Below are 19843 nucleotides of genomic sequence, written 5' to 3'. Positions count from 1 at the left end.
ATTCATTACAGGACTAGTTTCGATCTATATAGATCATCGTCAGCATCTTACTACTAATAACTATAACAGCATTCACTCTTGTTGTCTTGTCTACTCTTCTGAATCAATGTAGTGGTAAAATGGGTCATTAAAACTGGCTGCACCAGTTAAACACTTGTGAAGTACAATCATGATGTACTGAAGTGATGTGTGATGGCCCACTGCTGGTTGTTGGTTTTCAAGCAGTTTTGAGTAGGAGGGAACATCTCAGATTTTAATGATTGTATTTCTATGGCTTATATAGATAACAAGTTTGGTCTACATGTATGATGATGTTCCATCGAGTCCTTGTGGACCTGCTTCCTGCGGCCTTCTTGGTGGCGTGTCCACACACTGGAGTAGGTTAAAAATTAGTACAGATTCAGAATAATATTCTAATGAATGTAGTAGCGATATTGATTCTGACAATCATGAAAACGGGAATAAATCTTGTGTGAAGACTGAGGGACAGGCCTACATAGAAAAGTTACAAGTAATATTGTGATAACTGTTTTAATGAATTGGAAATATGGAAAACAATGCTGGTTCAAATCATGATTTACCTTCTGGGAGTTCAGAAAAATATATATATTCTTTTTTTTTACATCGCACCGACACAGATAGGTCTTATGACGACGATGCGATAGTAGGAAAGGGCTAGGAGTGGGAAAGAATTGGCCGTGGCCTTAATTAAGGTACAGCCCCAACATTTGCCTGGTGTGAAAATGGGAAACCATCTTCAGGGCTGCTAGCAGTGGGGTTCGAACCCACTATCTCCTGGATGCCAGCTCACAGCTGCATGCCTCTAATTGCATGACCAACTCACCCGGTAAAATAAAATAAAATAAAAGTGAACGGAATTTTATGAGCTCGTAGTAAAGCAGACGAATATTCATGCTGAATATTTACTAAGAAAAACTGGCACTACGGATACTACTAGGCAGAACATAATGCTGACGATATAAGGATGTATGTGGTGTTCTAATTTATATAGGACCGAGCTCGATAGCTGCAGTCGCTTAAGTGCGGGCAGTATCCAGTATTCGGGAGACAGTAGGTTCGAACCCCACTGTCGGCAGCCCTGAAAATGGCTTTCCATGGTTTCCCATTTTCACACCAGGCAAATGCCAGGGCTGTACCTTAATTAAGGCCATGGCCGCTTCCTTCCAACTCCTAGCCCTTTCCCATCCCATCGTCGCCATAAGACCTATCTGTGTCGGTGCGACGTAAAGCAACTAGCAAAAAAAAAAAAATTATATAGGTTTGGTTGTTTTACCTGAAGTTAACAATTACTTCTGCCTGTGCCCTTTAGTAAGGCAGGCAATGAAACTAAAATGGTTTAGGGAACTTGGGCAATATTTAGATTCAAAATTAGGGCGAGTACAAACATATATGCACTGATCACTTAGAAACAAAAAGCAAGAGAAATTCATTCACATCTTTATTAGTTTGTATTCTATGTCGCTTTCTTTAAAGAGTGACATTTATGCTGCTGCGTCTATTGGGATTAATGTGCGTCAGAGAACACTAATTCTGGCCGGGCAGCCGCCCTTAAGTGGAGAACAGCAAAGGGTTCTTTCTTTTGTCTCTTTTACGTTGCACTAAATTCTGACGGGTCTTATGACGACAATGGCACAGGATAGGGCTAGGACTGGGAAGTGGTGGAGGTGGCTATTGTTATAAGAGGCAGTACTAGGTAACCATCTTCTATATAAGACTAATCAGAGAGAAAAAATGAAAAGGATCCGACACTTTGAAAAATGAAGGTACTAGCCAAAGAAATACAAGGGTCATGGAAATGAAAGACTCCCTAGGCCTCGAATGCTCTAATACCAGAATTGATTATTTTATCCATGTTGGTTCAATCTTGTCCGTATTGACTTATATTCAATTTCCATGAAACACTTTTCCGCCTTGTCAATGCTTTACATTTTATTATAATTATCTACCGTACATGTTATGAGGGCTACTACTCTCTTCTTCAGCGGTGTCGAAACAGCAAAGTAAATCCTTGGACTTGATACATTTGTACAATACAGTCAACAACAAAACAAATTAGAAATTTTGAAATCGTCAATATATTTCTTTGTGTCTACTGTTTACTTATACTTACTATGTCATTAAGTAAAAACTTTAAAAATAGAATAATTTTCAAATCATAAAATGAATAAAACCTATTAAATTAGTCACTATATATTAAAATTGAAAATCTGGTCTGCTCTTGAAAGTTCTCCTTTCCTTAAATCCTTATTTACACTGCTATAGTTCCGAGACCTTTCATATAAATCAGAATATCTCCTCTTAATCCCGTCCGACCATGCAAGCCATTTTAACTGTCAAATTTTTCAGTTTCAGCTGGTACCAAATTTGTCAAAATTAAAACGACGTTACACTTGACTGAACCAAACAAACATGTCCTTGCTCCTCTGCTTGCTGCCAATGATTGATTTTACTAAGTGACATAGTAAGTATAAGTAAACAATTTAGACACAAAGAAATATTTTAACGATTTCAAGATTTATGTATAATTTGTTTTGTTGATGGGGCCTAGGACTAGGAAGGAAGAGACTGTGGTCTTATTTAACTCCCAAATGTATGTGGCGCAATGGTATGCCATGGAATTTGAACACTTGCTACATGGATTTCATAATCGTTCTTTGCTTTGTCAAAAGATAGCAGGAAGAGACAGCTTTAGACTAAGCTCAGAGCAAATTATTTTTGCCAAGGGATGTTGCATATCTTCACAGTCATTTATTTTTTAGATATCAGCACACGTTTCAAGTTTGTAAACATGGCAGGTCCCAGCGAGTTATTGGCAACACAGAAATAGCTAATTTACACAATAGTGGCAGTGAAAAATAAGTTCTAGTAATGATATGCAGCTGTCCAAAAATAACTAATTTAGCATATGTTTATAGTATTATGGAACGTGTTACTGTTATTTTGCGTTTTTTGATAATTTTACTTCTACTCATTTGGAAAATATAGCGAAATTCATACGATTACCACACTCAGCACTGGAAGTAGGATAGAAATAAAGCACACTGTGGGCGCAGCCCAGGGTATTGCGATGTCCATCTTCAGGGCTGCTGAGAATGTGGTTTGACTCCATCATCGCCTGAATGCAAGTTCACAGCTATGCGATCAAAACCGCATAACCGTCTAGTAGTGTCGAAAAGTAAGCTGCAACTTACCAGCACAAAGAGATCTTTAGTCATCCATCTGCAAGTGCTCATTAAAGACGGCAAGCAGAAGGGAATGCCGAGTGTCAGGCGATATAGATGTTGATTCCCATAGGGAACCCAAAATATTTATCCCGAATGAGTAAATTTACAATACCACTATAGTTGGTCCATTATTGGACATTATAAATTTTCCAGCTAACTCATTCCTGGTTGCCAGCGTTTTGCCCCAGTGTGCTAAGTTGGGCTCATCAGTTGGTAAATAGCACACCTACCAAGACGCATGACTAGTGCATACCGTGGAGGCCACTGCGTAGGCTACTTGGAGCTACCGGCAGTGCCAATGCACTACGAGAGACTTTGTCTCATTCCTAAAATTTAATGCCTGCCTACCAGGAATGAGTTAGCTGGAAAATTTATAATGTCCAATAATGGACCAACTATATTGGTATTGTAAATTTTCTCATTCGGGACAAATACAGGTCTTACCGAAAGTTTAAGGACACCTGCATATTTCATGAACATGATTCCTGTCCTTTAAATTTTAGTCTCAGGCATAAGATTGTTTACAGGGAATTAGAAAATATTTAGAGGAACATTTGCTGAAATTTTCATTAAAATATCGCTCTTTGTTTTGAAGTTATTGGAGTTATTGAAGTTCTTGTTTATATTAATTGAAAAGAAAATAGCTATTTTTTAATACTTGGGGAGATCTGGACAGTACAATATGGGGATTACAGTAGCATAATAATTTTTGTTGTGGTGAAACACAGATATCTATAGAATATTTAGAATTGTAATAGAGAAACAGCATATATTTCCATTTAAAAATATCCTCCGTTTTATAGCTCGCAACAGAACCACAGAAAGTGGTAAAGAAACATTCCTTGACCTTAGATGGACAGGATACCCCTCAAGCTACCGAGATCATTTGCGTGTTACGTAGTAGTGGGATATCTACAGTACAACGTACACAAAAATAATCTCTGTAGCTTCAAGGGCCTCCTGTCAAGCCAAAGTCAAGGAATGTTCGTTCTTTTACCACTTTGTGTGGTTCTGTGGCGAGCTATTAAACGGTGGATATTTTAAAATGGAAACATATTCAGTTGTTCTATTACAATTATAAATATTGTTCAGGTATCTGTGTTTCTCCACAATAACGATTATTAATGTAATCCCCATATTGTACTCTCCACAGGTCCTCAAGTATTAAAAAATTGCTATTTACTTTCCAACTATAAGTACATTAAAAACACAGTAACTTCGAAACAAAGAGCGATATTTAAATGAAAATTTCAGCAAATGTTCCTCTAAATATATTCTAGTTCCCTATAAATAATCGTAAGCCTGAGACTAAAAGTTTAAGGACAGGAATCATGTTCATGAAATATGCAGGCGTCTTTAAACTTTTGGTAGGACCTGTATTTCAGGTTCTTTATGGGAATCAATATCTATATCATCTGATGGCCAGACAGGCATCAATTTTTGGAAATGAGACAAAGTCTCTCATAGGGCATTGGCACTGCCGGTGGCTCCAAGTTGCTATTTACCAACTGACGAGCCCAACTTAGCACACTGGGGTGAAACGCTGGCAATCAGGAATGAGTTAGCTGGAAAATTTATAATGTCCAATAACAGACCAACTATATTGAGTGTCAGGCTGTCAGAAAGTTCATTCTTTCTTTGTTAAACTGACAGGCTATCACCTGTGTATGCCTGGCTTACTGTTCAATGAATGGACATTGAGTACAGGTAAACTAATAAGAGCTGCAAGCTAAAAAAAGAAAGTCTGAGGTACATGAAAATTTTCATTTATTCACATTCATATGGTCTCAAGCTCACCGATATACAAATGTACATACAGTAACATACAATGGGATAATCATTTTGGCTCACTGAGGCACGAATGATAGAAACACATTAGTATAATTAACAAAGCAGCTAGACTTGAAAACAAATTGAGAAGAGAAGGTTTCATTCTCCCTGCTAAAAATTATATTTTTTACCAAAATTTGCCGTACAAGCAAGTTTCAAATCCACAAGCTCATGCCGTGTTTCCATCACTGTCCTGCCTAAACAAACCACAATATAAAGCAATCTTTATTATCCTTTTGTCAGCTGCTTAGCAAGCAGTTCCATTCAAAATCTTATGGTAAATTAATTGAAGTACCATATTATTAGGAATTTAAAGCAAGCCTAGTCAAATGAGTTCACACACTCGACTTGAGGAGGAAGTAGAACCAAAATCGAAATGGAAATTTATATTTCCAACACAAATTGTTCCTAGTGCTCATAACAAAGCATACATTAAATATTTCATATAACTAATTGCAATTCTCTCACGTATGGAGAAATAGCTATTTCAACGGATTCCTACTGATCTAGCTATGCTATATTCATTTCTGGAACATCACATCATTTGTAAACGCAATCGTACCAATATCAGACTGTTCTGGTTAGATGTACCAGTAAGTGGAGGAATAAATACAAGTATTTTTAACCTCTCCACATCAACAACATAACGACCATAATAAAAAAAGTCTATTAACTAGAATCTGAGTCGACTGGAGTGAGAAGCAACCAATCCAACTGAACTGTTTTACTGTAACGCACATCATAAGTTAACAAAAAGGGGAGACTTCGAAGTGCTGAACGGTCAAAGATTAAAAACAAGATAAAATATTTATTGCTTTTCAATACTATGAATATTTATTCTTCTTTAAACATGTTTATTGAATATGCAGTTAATACGCACTGTGTCTTTGGATTCTTTCCAACCAGCACTTTCTTTAGATGACCAATCAGAAATAGCCTGTTACCAAAATGTAATCACTTCAATGCTAGTTTTTGAAATATCTGCAACAGCAGCAACAGAAACAACGTTAACAGTACCTGCAACATAACAACAGTACTGTGGAGCTGACATGTCCCCAGATTTCAGGTAAACTATCTGGTTACCTTACAACATATACCACTGAAGGTCAGATGCCATAAAATTTACACATATAAGAAAACTTTTAGAATGTTAAAATTTTTAAATTCACTGGCAGAGTCTCGTGCAGGGATATAACGTGCATGAACTACATACATACAATTGATAAAAACTGAACTGTTTTACCAGTGACCCATTGAATTTGCATACATAAGCACAGATATTCCACCCGAACAATTTTTTTTACTATTTTAGTGCTGAAGGGCAGTCTCCAAAACGAAGATGTGTGTACGGTGTTTTTAATTGCAATGTAATTCCATGTAAATTATCACCAACCAGGTGAATCAAGGCAACTGGCTGTCAGGTTCCAACTCTCGTTAAAAAAACCAATAGTGTTCAACATTGTATTGTGATGTTCTGCGTATACCATCCAGCCATGAAAATATACAATCGAATCTCCATATAATGAAAATCGATATAACGATAAGCCAGCATTAAGCAACATTCTTGTACAGCCCCTGGAAATTCATCATCTTAGTAAAATGTTATTCATTACAGCAAGGAGGCAATTTTTAAAAACACCTGTTGTAATGATACCGACATTAAATGGCTCGCGGAAAGCGATAAGCTGGTCTCTTCGGACGGTAGAAGGTATGGCTAATGACCCAAAGATGAGAATTCCCATGAATAGATGGAGGCGTGAAGTATAAAAATTTAAGAATTAGCCATTCCTCACAGTTATTTTCTAGTGCATGGATTTAATGAGGTATGACAATGGCAATATTTAGAATTGTTGGGACAAACTGAACAAATTCAGTGCGCTGCCAAGTTCCCTTCGATATGCCACAAAGGAATAGTAAACTGCTGTGGAAGCTTTAAGTTCAGTATTTAATTAAGAGCAAATATCAAACAAAACTTACTAATTTCTTTCCAAAATAAACAAGTACAGCAACAATTTATTTTTGGTACTAATGTGTACTGCATTTTTATTACATAGTTAAACACCGCAGTATGCAACTACATGTGATTATTTTATTTATATTACTTTGGAATTAACATGTAGGTCAAAGTTTTTTTTCCCCTTTTCCTATCGGTTTCATGTCGCACTGAAACAGACAGGTCTATAACTGGGAAGGAAACATCTTTGCCCTTAGGTATTGGCGAGAAAATGGGAAAGCACAGCAAACTGAATCATCATCATCAACAACTTTGCATTTTCTGCCTTCTTGCAGTGCTTCTTCCACTTCAATCGATTCATAGCATCCATAAATTATATACATCTAGTAAAAATTCTACAGTTCTACACAAAAGTAATCAGTGTTAGCTACCCAAGTTTTAAACTTTGAAGTAAATGTCTTTTAACAAGCTTATACTTGAATGCTAAATAAGAAAATATAATACAATAACAATTATAACAAATATCTACCAAAGTATATTGAGATCTTTATAATCACTCCCGAAAATAAGGACATACTCATATTTTGAATCCAATGCCTATTCTTCCTGACATCAGTGATATACGAATCTTTACACTTCGTATTTCTTCACAGTTCAATCGAACTAAGCAAATACAACGAAAACTCGTTAATCCAAACCTACTGGTGGTGGGGATACGTTGACCATATTAACCAGAATAATCTAAAAGAACAGTAGAAAGGGTATTGAAACCCCATTTACAGCAACAAAACACTTGATTATGGTATATTTAAAGGGCATTAAGCCTAAAAAAGTAAAATAATATCAGTATGTTTTGGCATCTTTGAAATCTGAAAGGCTAGCCCGAACTAGCTAACTGCTTTGTCAGTTTTTTCTGTGGCAGTTTGAGTTTCAGTTCTTCCAAATACTAATCCACTCAAACGTAGTTTCATAAACTACTTATAAATCGCAGGAAAGACATGGTATTTTCAAACAACAAACAAGTCTGCTCTCAAAATCAAGAGACAAGTGCCTGCGATCAGATGAGTGGGAGGAAGGACAAAAATTCAGGAGTCTCCCACTTAAATCGGGGAAGTTGGCACGTCTTGACTATGCGATGAATATAAATTTTGGCTTCCAGCACTCTTTAAACCTTGTAATCTGCATTTCCACAAGTTTCCTTTTTTCTCGGGTTAAATGAAGTCTGGCCTGTCAGGATCTGGATTAACGAGATTTTACTGAACAAACTTTAACCAAATGTCTGGAAGTGGCGGCATGAACACGAATTCTACCTTCCCCTCGTACAAAAGCACGCTCTGCCTTACTAGCAACAAGCTTCTTGAAAAAGCTCCAAGCAGAAGTGTGTAGCAGAACTGACAGGGCTTGATTTAAAGTAAATGCAAACAATTGGACACAAATAGATACATATTAGCAAGAAGAAGGAAAAATACCTCCTTTCTTTCCTTCTGAAAATTCATATTTTGCTTAAGTATATAATATTAATTAAAGGCAAATGATATTCAGGACGGGTAAAGTGGGTCAGACTGATTGATACAAGTTACCATGTCGAAAACATAACCTAGTCCTCCTAAAATTAAAAATGAAGAGGTTATGGGGGAAAAGCAACATCATCTCATTCAGAAGAATCATACCATTTCCATCTGTCGCTTATAAAAGTATAACAGTAAAAACGTTCCCATACAGTGAAATGTCTTTAAGGAATGTCGCAGAACATCTTTTCTGCGTATCCCACAGCGTTCACCGTAACGTGGTGGTGTAATTCTTAAAAAATCTCACAAGCAATAATGTGATAAACGGCAACCTCCCAATTGACAGTCAGGTATAAATAGGAAGTGGAACAAAACCATTTACAGTATTTCTATTCACATTCAAAGCCTTGCTTCATATTGTTAATTCTCAAAATTATTTCGTGTATTAATATTTGTTTATCTTCTCAGGATCTTCAAACTCTTTACCTCATTACTACAAATCAGATGCTCATTACTGTAAAAATCTTGAAATACACATGCAAATATACCCGCTAAACCTTTTTGTTAATGCTGGAACCGCCAGGGCGGTCAAAATGCCTGCTGGACATTTGCCAAACTCTATTCTGACTATAGTTTTTATTGTAGGATATTGAACTGCAGTGACTTTTACTGATTAGAACTCAGGATCATCCATAATAAATATAATTTTGCATCTTTGGATAGGGTGTTAGTAATGAGTACACAGACAACCGCTGAAGCAGTCATTTTAACTGCTTTGACTGGTGTATTAACAACCATAATGAAATATATAATACATGTCTAACATATGGACTGGAAGCAGCAACGTTGACTAGATCTGCACAAAGTCGCCTACTGAAGTGAAGTTCCTTTGATCATGTCTCCAGAAGACAAGGGGAGACAAAATAAGGAGTGAAAGTATTCGGCAACAACTTGGATTGGACAGGAGCGTGTTGGAAACCTTAGAATTAAGCATATTATGATGGTATGGACAATGAGAAGGATGACTCCAATTAGAACCCCAAGAACATACTATGAAAGGAATGTTGTTGGTAAGAGGCCAAGAGAGAGGCCTCGGTGATAGCTGGGGAAAGCAAATTTTCAAAGACCTTGCCAAACATGATGAAACTGGCAGCAAACAGTAGAACATCAGCTGTGGATGGACAGGACAAACTGGAAGAGGCTTGTAAACACCCACACCCGGCTTGCTGGCGCAGAAAATCGATGAGGATGAATACATGTCTGCAGCACTCACTCAGATATAATCATCTGCTCATAATTATTCTATCAAACACAGCAATGGAACTCTGCTACATTATGAACTGTCTCCGAGCCTCTGGTGGTGTCATTCGTTGGCTTGTCACAGGAATACAATGAACATGTCTCAAAGACCACCACCTCTCACCAATGACGAGTTGCCGAGTCTACTGCATGACATTCCAGAAGATATGTCTGCTGTAAAGTGTGGTCCAGATATAAAGGTCCTAAGAGGAACAGCTGCAGACAAAAATTGCTGTCAATCAAGTGATCACTCTGAAAACCGGATTGTTCAGATTGAAGCCAAGTTGTTATCATGTCCACCTCCGTAACGTTAACACTATTAGCTGCCGTCCTCTGAGGACCTGGTTCAATTCCTCATACTGCCAGAGATTTAAGAATGCCAGGAGGTTAAAATGGTACATGCAGCTCACCTCCATTGGGGGTGTGTCTGAAAAGACCTGCATCACCTCATGACAAGGAGAAGAGTTTATTATTACAATCAAGGTTTCCTTGATTTATACAGCATTCAAATTATGATGGCTTACATAGGGTGAGTACTGACAAGTTTTCAATTATTCTATTACAGCCATAGAAACTGTAATCCATAAAGCACGGCATCAGGGGGACGCATAAACCAAGATAAAAGCCTCCCAAGAGTGGACCGTAGCAGACTTTGGAAAGACTACACCCAGTAGGTTTGCTCACCATGATATCTTGAAAGATAATCTAGGACCTATTGCATATTCAAAACAGCATGTTTCTGACAAGTGTGTGGCAGTTTTTACGGATGAATCAATATTGAACCACACAAGACAATGAACAGAAACAGAGGCGAAACAATGATGAGTAACTGTGTGTACTGAGAATAAAAATATAATAATTTCAATAGCAGTCAAAATGACCGCATTGGCAATTCTACGTATCAATATATTCTGGCGGGTCTAGTGTTAATGACTTATTCAAAATATGCTTAAATTTCAAAAAAGACAATACTGACATTTTTTGCTGTTGAAATTGTAGAGGGCAAAGTGGGGATTGAATTAGCTCAACAGCTTAGAGGCTGACTTTCTGTCCAGAAGCTGTAGTTGGATTCTGGCAAACTCTGGGCAGGAATTTAAAAAATAAAAATTGCAAGGGCATTTTGAAACCTCCATTGAAACCAAAATGGGGGAAAACTGGAGAAAGTTTTTGTTGAATAATAATAATAATAATAATAATAATAATAATAATAATAATAATAATAATAATAAAAACCTGCAAGCAGGCCCACTCAGAAAGAATGAGAATTCTGAGCTCAAAAGAAGCAAAGTTCTTCGCCAAATGTCACAAGACTTAACGTGCTCCTCGATGGCCACAGTGAATAAATAATAATAATAATAATAATAATAATAATAATAATAATAATAATAATAATAATAATAATAATGTGTAGGCATTTTGATTTGATGCCATTTAGGCTGCTTGCATGTCGAATTTGCGTATAGCAGAGAAGGTGGACCCCTGTTGCAACACCAATGACCGAGTTTTAATTAATTGTGTCAGGTGAACACCAAACGTGTCATCAGATCAGTGATCTTTTACAAACTAACATTATACAAGATGGGTGACAAGGATTTTTCATCTAGCCCTTCAAAAATCCGACTCTTTCTGCCGGGTTTGAACCTGCAATCTTGTGATGTGAAGGCCAACACTATACTTCTGACCCACAGAGACACCATTTCTTTATTAGACTCTTAAAAGAAACAAGGTTTTGGTATTTCAAGCACCTACTTTACATGCTAAGAGCACTGAACAGTACACAAGTCTGCATAGGACTGTTCGAGTCTATGGAACTTTCAACAGATGTACCAGTTGCTTGCTTTGTTTTTAAAGAAGGATTTTTAACCTTTTCACCGCTGAATTCTCAGAGAGGCTGATGCGAACTCAGTGCTGGATTATTTCAGCCAACCACCTCATCAAATATAATCGCCAATTTGTACATAAAATGTAAGCATCAACTATAGAATTTAATTTTGAGGCGGTATTTTAACTCACCAGTTTGTTCTTACTGTGTTGGAGACTGTTCATGTTTGGCATCCAGGGTTCGATTCGTCCATTAGAGAAAAGCTTAGAAATTTTTATTTGCATTATGGGCTATGCCTACTATATTTACGCACAATACCAAACCATATACACGATTAACAGCAAAAAGTTTAAACACACAATATTGATCAAAGTAGAGTGGAACTTGCCATGAACTTAGCATGAACTATCTGTTTATACAATCTGTCTGCTTTGTCTGCTACCCTCGCCGACATCTCTTCATTCACAAATACCTCAAAATAATCAATTTCATGGCATTCAGGGGTCAAAATATTTTTTGACATAGCTAGGTTTGGCACTTAAAATGCATGCACCTTCGGCGTAAACTCGTCGTCCGACCATGTAGCCAGGCCTAAGTCAGTGACATTTCTTCCACTCTCTGGCAACAAATTCGTCACGTCTATCAACCTAATTATCTCTCCCTAACCTTCACTAATAAAATTCAATATCACTACTGCCACTGTCAAAATCCACATCAGACTCAACGTCCTCTAAAAGTGTAAGATTTCCTCCGGATGTTTTTCACAGTTGTAAATATCATGTTCGAATGATGACTGCCACGCACGAATGTAAAAATGTTTTCCTGCAGAACTACTGGTGGAAAAAATAAACTACTAAGTTCAAAGTGTGACTAATAGATGGCTGAAGTGTATGAGACACAGTTATAAGGCAGATCGAGTAAATTTGATCACAGCACTGGTGGCGCAAAGTCCGGCTTGAGTATACTCGATCGCTGCAATGGCAGAACATTTCAGGCAGCTCGAGTATACTCGATTGCAGTAGTGAAAAGGTTAAATATCATACTATCTCTAATACACAGAAAAATCATGACCTGTCTGGTCCACTGTAAAGAGATCCAGTGTTAGAAAACATGTGTAAAGTCCATTTATAGTATGGTTGAAGTACATAAACAAGTTCACTCCTAACAAGAGGAAATATATATATTATATTAATATGTAGTTCACCATTAAAAATATCTTAAGCAAATCCAATATGTAACAAAGAATATACATATTCCTTTCGTACCTTTTTTTTTGCAGTTATATCTACAAAAACAGTTCTCAAATAAACCACATAACCTAAATTTCTTAAAAAATATGCATTACAGTATTTGTTTTAAAAAATTACAATGTTAAATATTAAGTATGCATTAAAAAATCCTTATGATCATTAAATTATTAATACAACTGTTTACAAAATTTAGACATTTCAGGACACCATTATTAGAATTCAAAATTACAATCGAGGCAGTCTGTGTATAAAGGACACTTCACTTCTCTCTTCATCCTTCTTTCTAATCTACTGTGACTACTATCCATTCTGAAATTTTTGAGATGTTTTAAAAATTCAGGTTCGTCTGCATATCTCATATCTACTACCAATGAATACTTGTGAGATAACAAGTACATCCTAATACTGTAGCATTTCACATAGGAGGAAAAAAACCCCTTTAAAAAAATCATGTATTCAAGTTTTTAATAACAAAAGCAAATTGTTACAGTACCTTATAATAACAAGATCAACAGCTATTTCTTTCTCCAGCAAACAAAAAGCAATCGAGTGTTAGGGCTGGTGTAGGCAATACAGGGTCACATTTAGAAATACCTGAAGGGAATAAATGTGTTCATTTATATGCTACCCGAGCAGTGCCTTGGGTCGGCTATCACACTATCAAGTGTTTCAGGCAGCAATAATAATAGCGTATGGCCTCCGGAGAGGCCAGGTACAGGTTGTCTTCTAATAGATGGCCTATAGGTAGGGACCTGAGTTTTTTGTTTTATGTTTTGGTGGAAATCGGGGTTAATTTTGAAGAATTTTGTTTATTTTCTTAGAATTTTGCATTATTTTATTGTCATATTTTGGTATTTTAAAGACATAATACTAGCCGTAACAGAACACAGAGTGAAAATAAGACTGTTACTGACCAGCTTCTTAAGCAGAGTACAATTGATAAAGTTGACATATTTGCGTTATTGTCTTATTTAGTTTTATTTCGTGAAATAAACCTAATTTTCTAATTATTAACAACGCTAAGTATAGGTAACTGTGTCCCAAGAATTTTAGGAAATATTTTTAAAGAGTCAGTTATAAACGCAAAAAACACAGGTCCCTACCTATAGGACCAGTAAGTCTGTGAGGATGGGCCCCTATATCTAAGATGATTACTAATGATGAAGGCAATCACACCCCCAGCCCCTGAGTTAGATGAATGAACAAATTAAGGTTAAAATCCCCGACCTCGCCGGGAATTGAACCAGGGATCCCTTGGACCAAAGGCGAGAACGCTAACCATTTAATCATTGAGCCGGATTCTGAGGTAATACTAGCAGACCACTGTTTAGCATTGGTACATTCACATGGCGCCAAAGCCATTTTCTTATTGCTACAGTCAGTTCAAGACTGTCGAACAGTACCGGAAATACATCAAAAGTGAAGAAAGCCACATCGCAGTGCAGAGTTAAGCAATTAAATGTTGATTTTATTCCTATTATTGAGGCCTATCCTGCCATTTGAAACTCTGGAAGACAGGCACAATGTGGCCAAGGAACAAGGATGGCACATGTTCCGGTGTTAAGTTATAATTTTCATAGTGGCCCATATTGAAGATAATTACAATTCAAATGAAGAAAGAGTTCCACCTATTCAATACACATTTATTATAGTAACTACATGTTAAAACACCATGGTACTATAGTCCTATCAAAACAACGTGTGCGTTCTGACAGCTTGCAGCACATGGCGCCGAGCAAAGGAGCGGGAGTGCTGTGTTGCCACATGATCCAGCTGGAGTTACTACTACAATGAAAGCCTCTCGCTCTGTGCTAGGAGCTGCGGAGAATAATGTCCATGAACTGGAATCATGAAAGCGTCTGAAAAACATTAAATATTGTTGCTATTACTCCAAGGTGGCTCAGCAGTAATTTTATCAGCTCAAATATCGTAGGACATACTCATAATTTCCCTCCCTCACAGGCTTTTATCAGTCTATTTCCAGACGAATGATTTCATTTTTAGGTACATTTCAGCAGCAGAATGGCACTTACTGGCCTGCTGAACATTCTGTGTTCAAATCCGGGTGAGGATGGGAGAAATACCTAAGAGATTTTTTGCATACATAAAGGGAAATCGCTCGGACCCTGCCATAGGCATTGGCACAATTTAAGATGCCAGCTATAACTGAAACGTGAGTTGTGATAGGTAAAAGTCAATCTTTCGCCTTGTCGTTTCAAGCGCATTTAAACTTGCAATCATTAGTTATGGGACCTATTTTTAATGAAATCCGAAGCAAAAGCAAAACCTTAGGTATTCTAACTGCAGGTCATGATTCTTAATTTCTAAAATCTCACATGCTTTGTCCAAAATTCCAAAAATCGAAGCCCATCCACCTTAATGAGAAGGAAGCAAAGAAGAAGAACAAGAACAAGGATGTATAATTATTATTTTAAGAAACCGAAAATAATAGATATTATTGTATTTTCGAAGGATGTTGGTAATACCTGTTATACTTCAATTCAAACATCAACTTTTCAAGGCATTTTCCAATTTTGCTGAGTTAATGCTAAAACTGGAAAAATTGCATTACCAATTTTTGAGAAAAATCTGAAATTACATTTTAGGAATATTATACTATGTAAAATTTACACGGCACTAAAATGCCAGTCTTGATAACAATACACTTATTAACACAGACAATAGCACTACTGTATACATATTTAGCTGATTTCAAAAACACACTATACAGATAATATCACTTAAAGCAGACACTGTTATATAGTCCAGCCACATTGGCTGCAGTATACCAATTGACAACATGGAACTTTGACCGGCCTCCTCACGGAGCTTTAAGGCAGAGAGCTTATCTAGCTGGGATTGGCTTAAACGGTAGGCGTATACTGGTTGCCATAGTAACTGCCACCCCTTACTACCACGCTGGGAACTGTCAGAACACGCACGTTGTTTTAATAGCACTATAGTTCCGACTTTTTCTTGGAAATCATCTTCAGTCATGAATCTTAAAAACTGACATGACAATGACATGCAATGAAGAATAAAATCTAGTGATATTTCAAAATTTAAATGAAAATAAAGGTTTTTAGTTTATGTTTGAAGACAGAATTTTTTTAGGACATTTTATACAGACTTATATTCATAACTATAAACCAGGAATAAATATTTCCATTTCAATTTTAAAATATCACCAGATTTTATTGTTCATTGTGTATCACTGTGTCCATTGTCATGTCACTTTTTAAGATTTAATGAAGATGACTTGCGAAAAAAGTCTGAACTAATACCATGGTGTTTTAACCTATAGTTATTATAACAAATGTGTACTGAATAGGTGGAACTCTTTCTTCATTTGTATTGTAATGTTCTAGTGTGGAAAATGACAAAGAGGATAAGAACAAAGAAACTGTTGTCTCCTTTTGATGATCTTCCACTAAACAAAGGATCAACATGAATTGTTCAGCTTCATCCATGCTTTTCTCTCTGCAACATACAAAGCATCATCATCTCCCAATCCTCATTCATAGACACATTCGCTTACAGTGGAGCAAACCCTATTGGTGGCCGACATCCACCACACTAGTTGCTGTCGAGTGTGACTGCAGTGACCAGTGGTTGTAGCAAGAGTTGGTCACTAAAAATGGTCTTTTGTAAACAGATACCAACTTACATCTTGCTTTTGTCAAGACTGTCTCCATGACATCACAATCTCTATTTTTTTAAATGTATTTGTTTTACGTTTTACTGACCAAACCCACTATCTCTCGAATGCAAGCTGACAGCTAAGTGACCCAGTCGCTCAGCGCATAACCTGTATTTTCCTAATATTTTACAGCTCTGAGCTTCTCCAAGCACAAAGAGTGAAAATCAAAACACACACACTACTCACTGGAGAAAGAAGAAAAAAAAAACACAAGTTATTGATGGATGGCAGGTGCTACCCAACTGTTGCAGCTAAACAATGATACAGTAAATAGGATGCTGAATTGTAAGTAGTAGTATCAAAATGTTTCTGGAAACGCTCCATAAGATGTAAATGTGTAGAGTTGACGACTCTGCTTCCATTAACTAAGCGCCACGACCCTGAAAGAATGACACACGCCAGCACACAGGTACTGTATAGCTCCGTTTGGCAGGAGATATGATTGAATGGAGGTGTGCTGAATCTGTCTGGCACAATGTACATGTGCCACATCCCTGGTGGTTGCCAGATTCTGTACCAGCAGACTTCTGGTTCTTTCCTACTTTGAAAATGGATCTTCATGGTACATTTGCACGCGCACAGTTTTTCAAGGGTTACTAGGCGAGATAATCAGTACATGAGTGTGCATGAAGTGGAATAAAATGTAATTATTTCTGTAAATAGAGTACAATGATATTTCCAAGCAAATGTTGATACTACTATTACTAAACAAGGAACATAAAGCAATGTTTTAATTTATAACAAGAATAAATACACAGGTCAAGGAGACATACTCATCCTTTTTATTTTAAGGACAAAATAAGCATTTTTTTGAGTACTTTACATAGTTTTTTGTAAGGACTTGGACATGGAAAGGGAAGCTACTGAAGAGAAAATGTAATACACTACAAAAGCACCTCCTAGGGGTTTCCTTTCCTTTATATTAACAATACAAAATCAAAATTCACTGAAATGAATGGGAGTAAATAAAAACAACTGCAAGTAAATACAAATGAGTTATTCCTTACAATTTCAAAAAAAAAAAAAAAAAAAAAAGGCATATTCTTGGATAACAACATTCTATTTTCTTTCTTATCTCCACCTATCTCAAACTCACAAAAGTAAAAAAATTCTTTCACACAATTCATTTACAAATCTTACACATTTAAAACCTTCCTGACATTCTTCAATGTTTGATTATAACGTGTATCTTTAATGCAACTGATGAAATATACAAGCAGCACAATGTGACATAACATCAAAGATACATAACTTCTCTTAAGAGATCAGGAGTTCATTTCCAACTCACAGTCCACAACACAGGCTCTACAGGAGGAAAAGTAAGGCACTGGACACCCTACCTCCAATAAACTCCAGCTGAGTTAAAGAACATCCACCCAATTTCTTTCAAAACCAGCACTAATCATTATCTAACACTCTACATTTCTTTACAAAAGTATATAATAATTTCACTGTAAGGGAACGATAAAGACATTTAATAAGACACATATACATATATTTTAAAAAACACAAGAAATTACACAACCATAGAACATTTACTTTGTTCAAGAACAGGAGACTGTTTTCTTTTCTGCTCTGACACCCACAATGCCCACAATCTTGATATACAGCCATCACCAATAAATAAAGCTACAAATATTACACCACATTGTCAAGGTCCAAATTTATTTGAAAGAGTTGCCTCTTTTTAAGTAATAGACTGTACAAAATATAAAGGATACAGTAGCAAGTCTTTCCTTTAGCCAAGTACTTTTTAAACAAGTTTACTCCTCCTTGGGCCGGTCCACAACTGCAGTCTCCTGTTGGCTGCCTTCTTCCTCTTCGTCCGAGTAATTGGTCGGTAGCTCGCCTGGCTTCAGAAGACGTCCCACGTACTCGTACTTCTCTGTAGATTACAAGATAATGTATGATCATAATTATTCTGAACTTCATAGGAAACACAATTTATTTATTTATCTGGCCCAAAGTGGGTTCACCAAAGCAGTATAGAAAAACCAAACATGTTTGTTTCTACAAAACAATACTAGAGTTCATACCAGTACTTAGTATGAAAAAAGAAATGTAACAATCTCTTTCTTTCTCATCGTTCCCTCAATTCTGAGGATCGTGATCTCCGAAGAGGCCATTGGTCAAATGTTCTACCATCGAGTGGGAACTCATCCATGATCTCTCCTGCCAGGAAAATTTCCAAGAATGATCAGTTTTTCTATGCTGTCATTTTCATGTTGCATAAGTGTCCAAAGAATTGTAAAACTCAATTACATATTGATAATGTGATTCTCAGGTTGAGCTGGTTTATAATGGAATCATTGGTGCGAAATGCTGACCAAGGTATGCCGAACATTCTTCACCAGCACCGCATTTCAAAAATGATTTTCTTCAGGTCTGTAGCACAAACAGTCCATGTCTCGGCTCCACTGGGGAAAAATCAAAATACCGTACTGGATGCTACTCCCATTTTTAGTGGTTAACAAGACAGAGCGTTCTTCTATAAATGAGACAAATTCGTCATTACATGTTTTAGCCATAAATGTTCTCCTCTCATTCTCAGGAGTGGAGCTTCCTGAACTGAAAATGACAACCAAGGAATAGAATATCCCTTGGAGATGTGTATTTCTCAGCTTTATCAACAATCATTATTTTGGTCTTGTTCATGTTACATCTATATAAACAATTTATTAGTATGGTTATCTCTGACAGAAATTTACTCTGAAAAGTATATTATAAAGATGGCTCATAAATCATTATATTTTCTTAGTCAACATCATCTGGCTAAGCACCAGACATCTTGAAGCGAACTGCTGGATCAGTGATTTTGCCGATCTTGTTCCGACAACTGATGACAAGAAGTTCATTCATCTATTGTTTCCATCGTCAGACTATGCTCCTCTTCACAAACTTCTAATACCCTATAGCAGACATCAGTCGTGTACATGTGTGTCCTTCACATCTTAAGGGACACTGAGACTGAAATTTCTATTTCCTGTAAATATTATGAACTGGCCCTGTGGTGTAGGGGTAGCGTGCCTGCCTCTTACCTGGAGGCCCCAGGTTCGATTCCCGGCCAGGTCAGGGATTTTTACCTAGCTCAGAGGGCTGGTCCACTCAACCTACGTGATTACAACTGAAAAGCTATCTGACTGTGAGATGGCGGCCCCGGTCTAGAAAACCAAGGATAACGCCTGAGAGGATTCGACGTGTTGACCTCACGACACTTCATAATCTGCCGGCCTTC

General features: G+C 36.9%; 1 protein-coding gene across 2 annotated transcripts in view; it reads right to left on the bottom strand.

The window, feature by feature from the left end:
* Positions 1-4995: 4995 nt before the first annotated feature.
* The window catches only part of MSBP (membrane steroid binding protein), a 43869-nt gene continuing 29021 nt past the window's right edge, over positions 4996-19843 (bottom strand). For both annotated transcript variants that reach the window (XM_067156436.2, XM_067156437.2), the window contains exon 3: positions 4996-18493. In XM_067156436.2, the coding sequence (XP_067012537.1) occupies positions 18372-18493 (122 nt within the window). In that variant the 3' untranslated portion in view covers positions 4996-18371. The remainder of the gene's footprint in view (positions 18494-19843) is intronic.

The sequence above is a fragment of the Anabrus simplex genome, chromosome 12 (genome assembly GCF_040414725.1).
Source record: "Anabrus simplex isolate iqAnaSimp1 chromosome 12, ASM4041472v1, whole genome shotgun sequence".
Lineage (NCBI taxonomy): Eukaryota > Metazoa > Arthropoda > Insecta > Orthoptera > Tettigoniidae > Anabrus > Anabrus simplex.
This window is presented reverse-complemented; position numbering and strand designations above follow the sequence as displayed.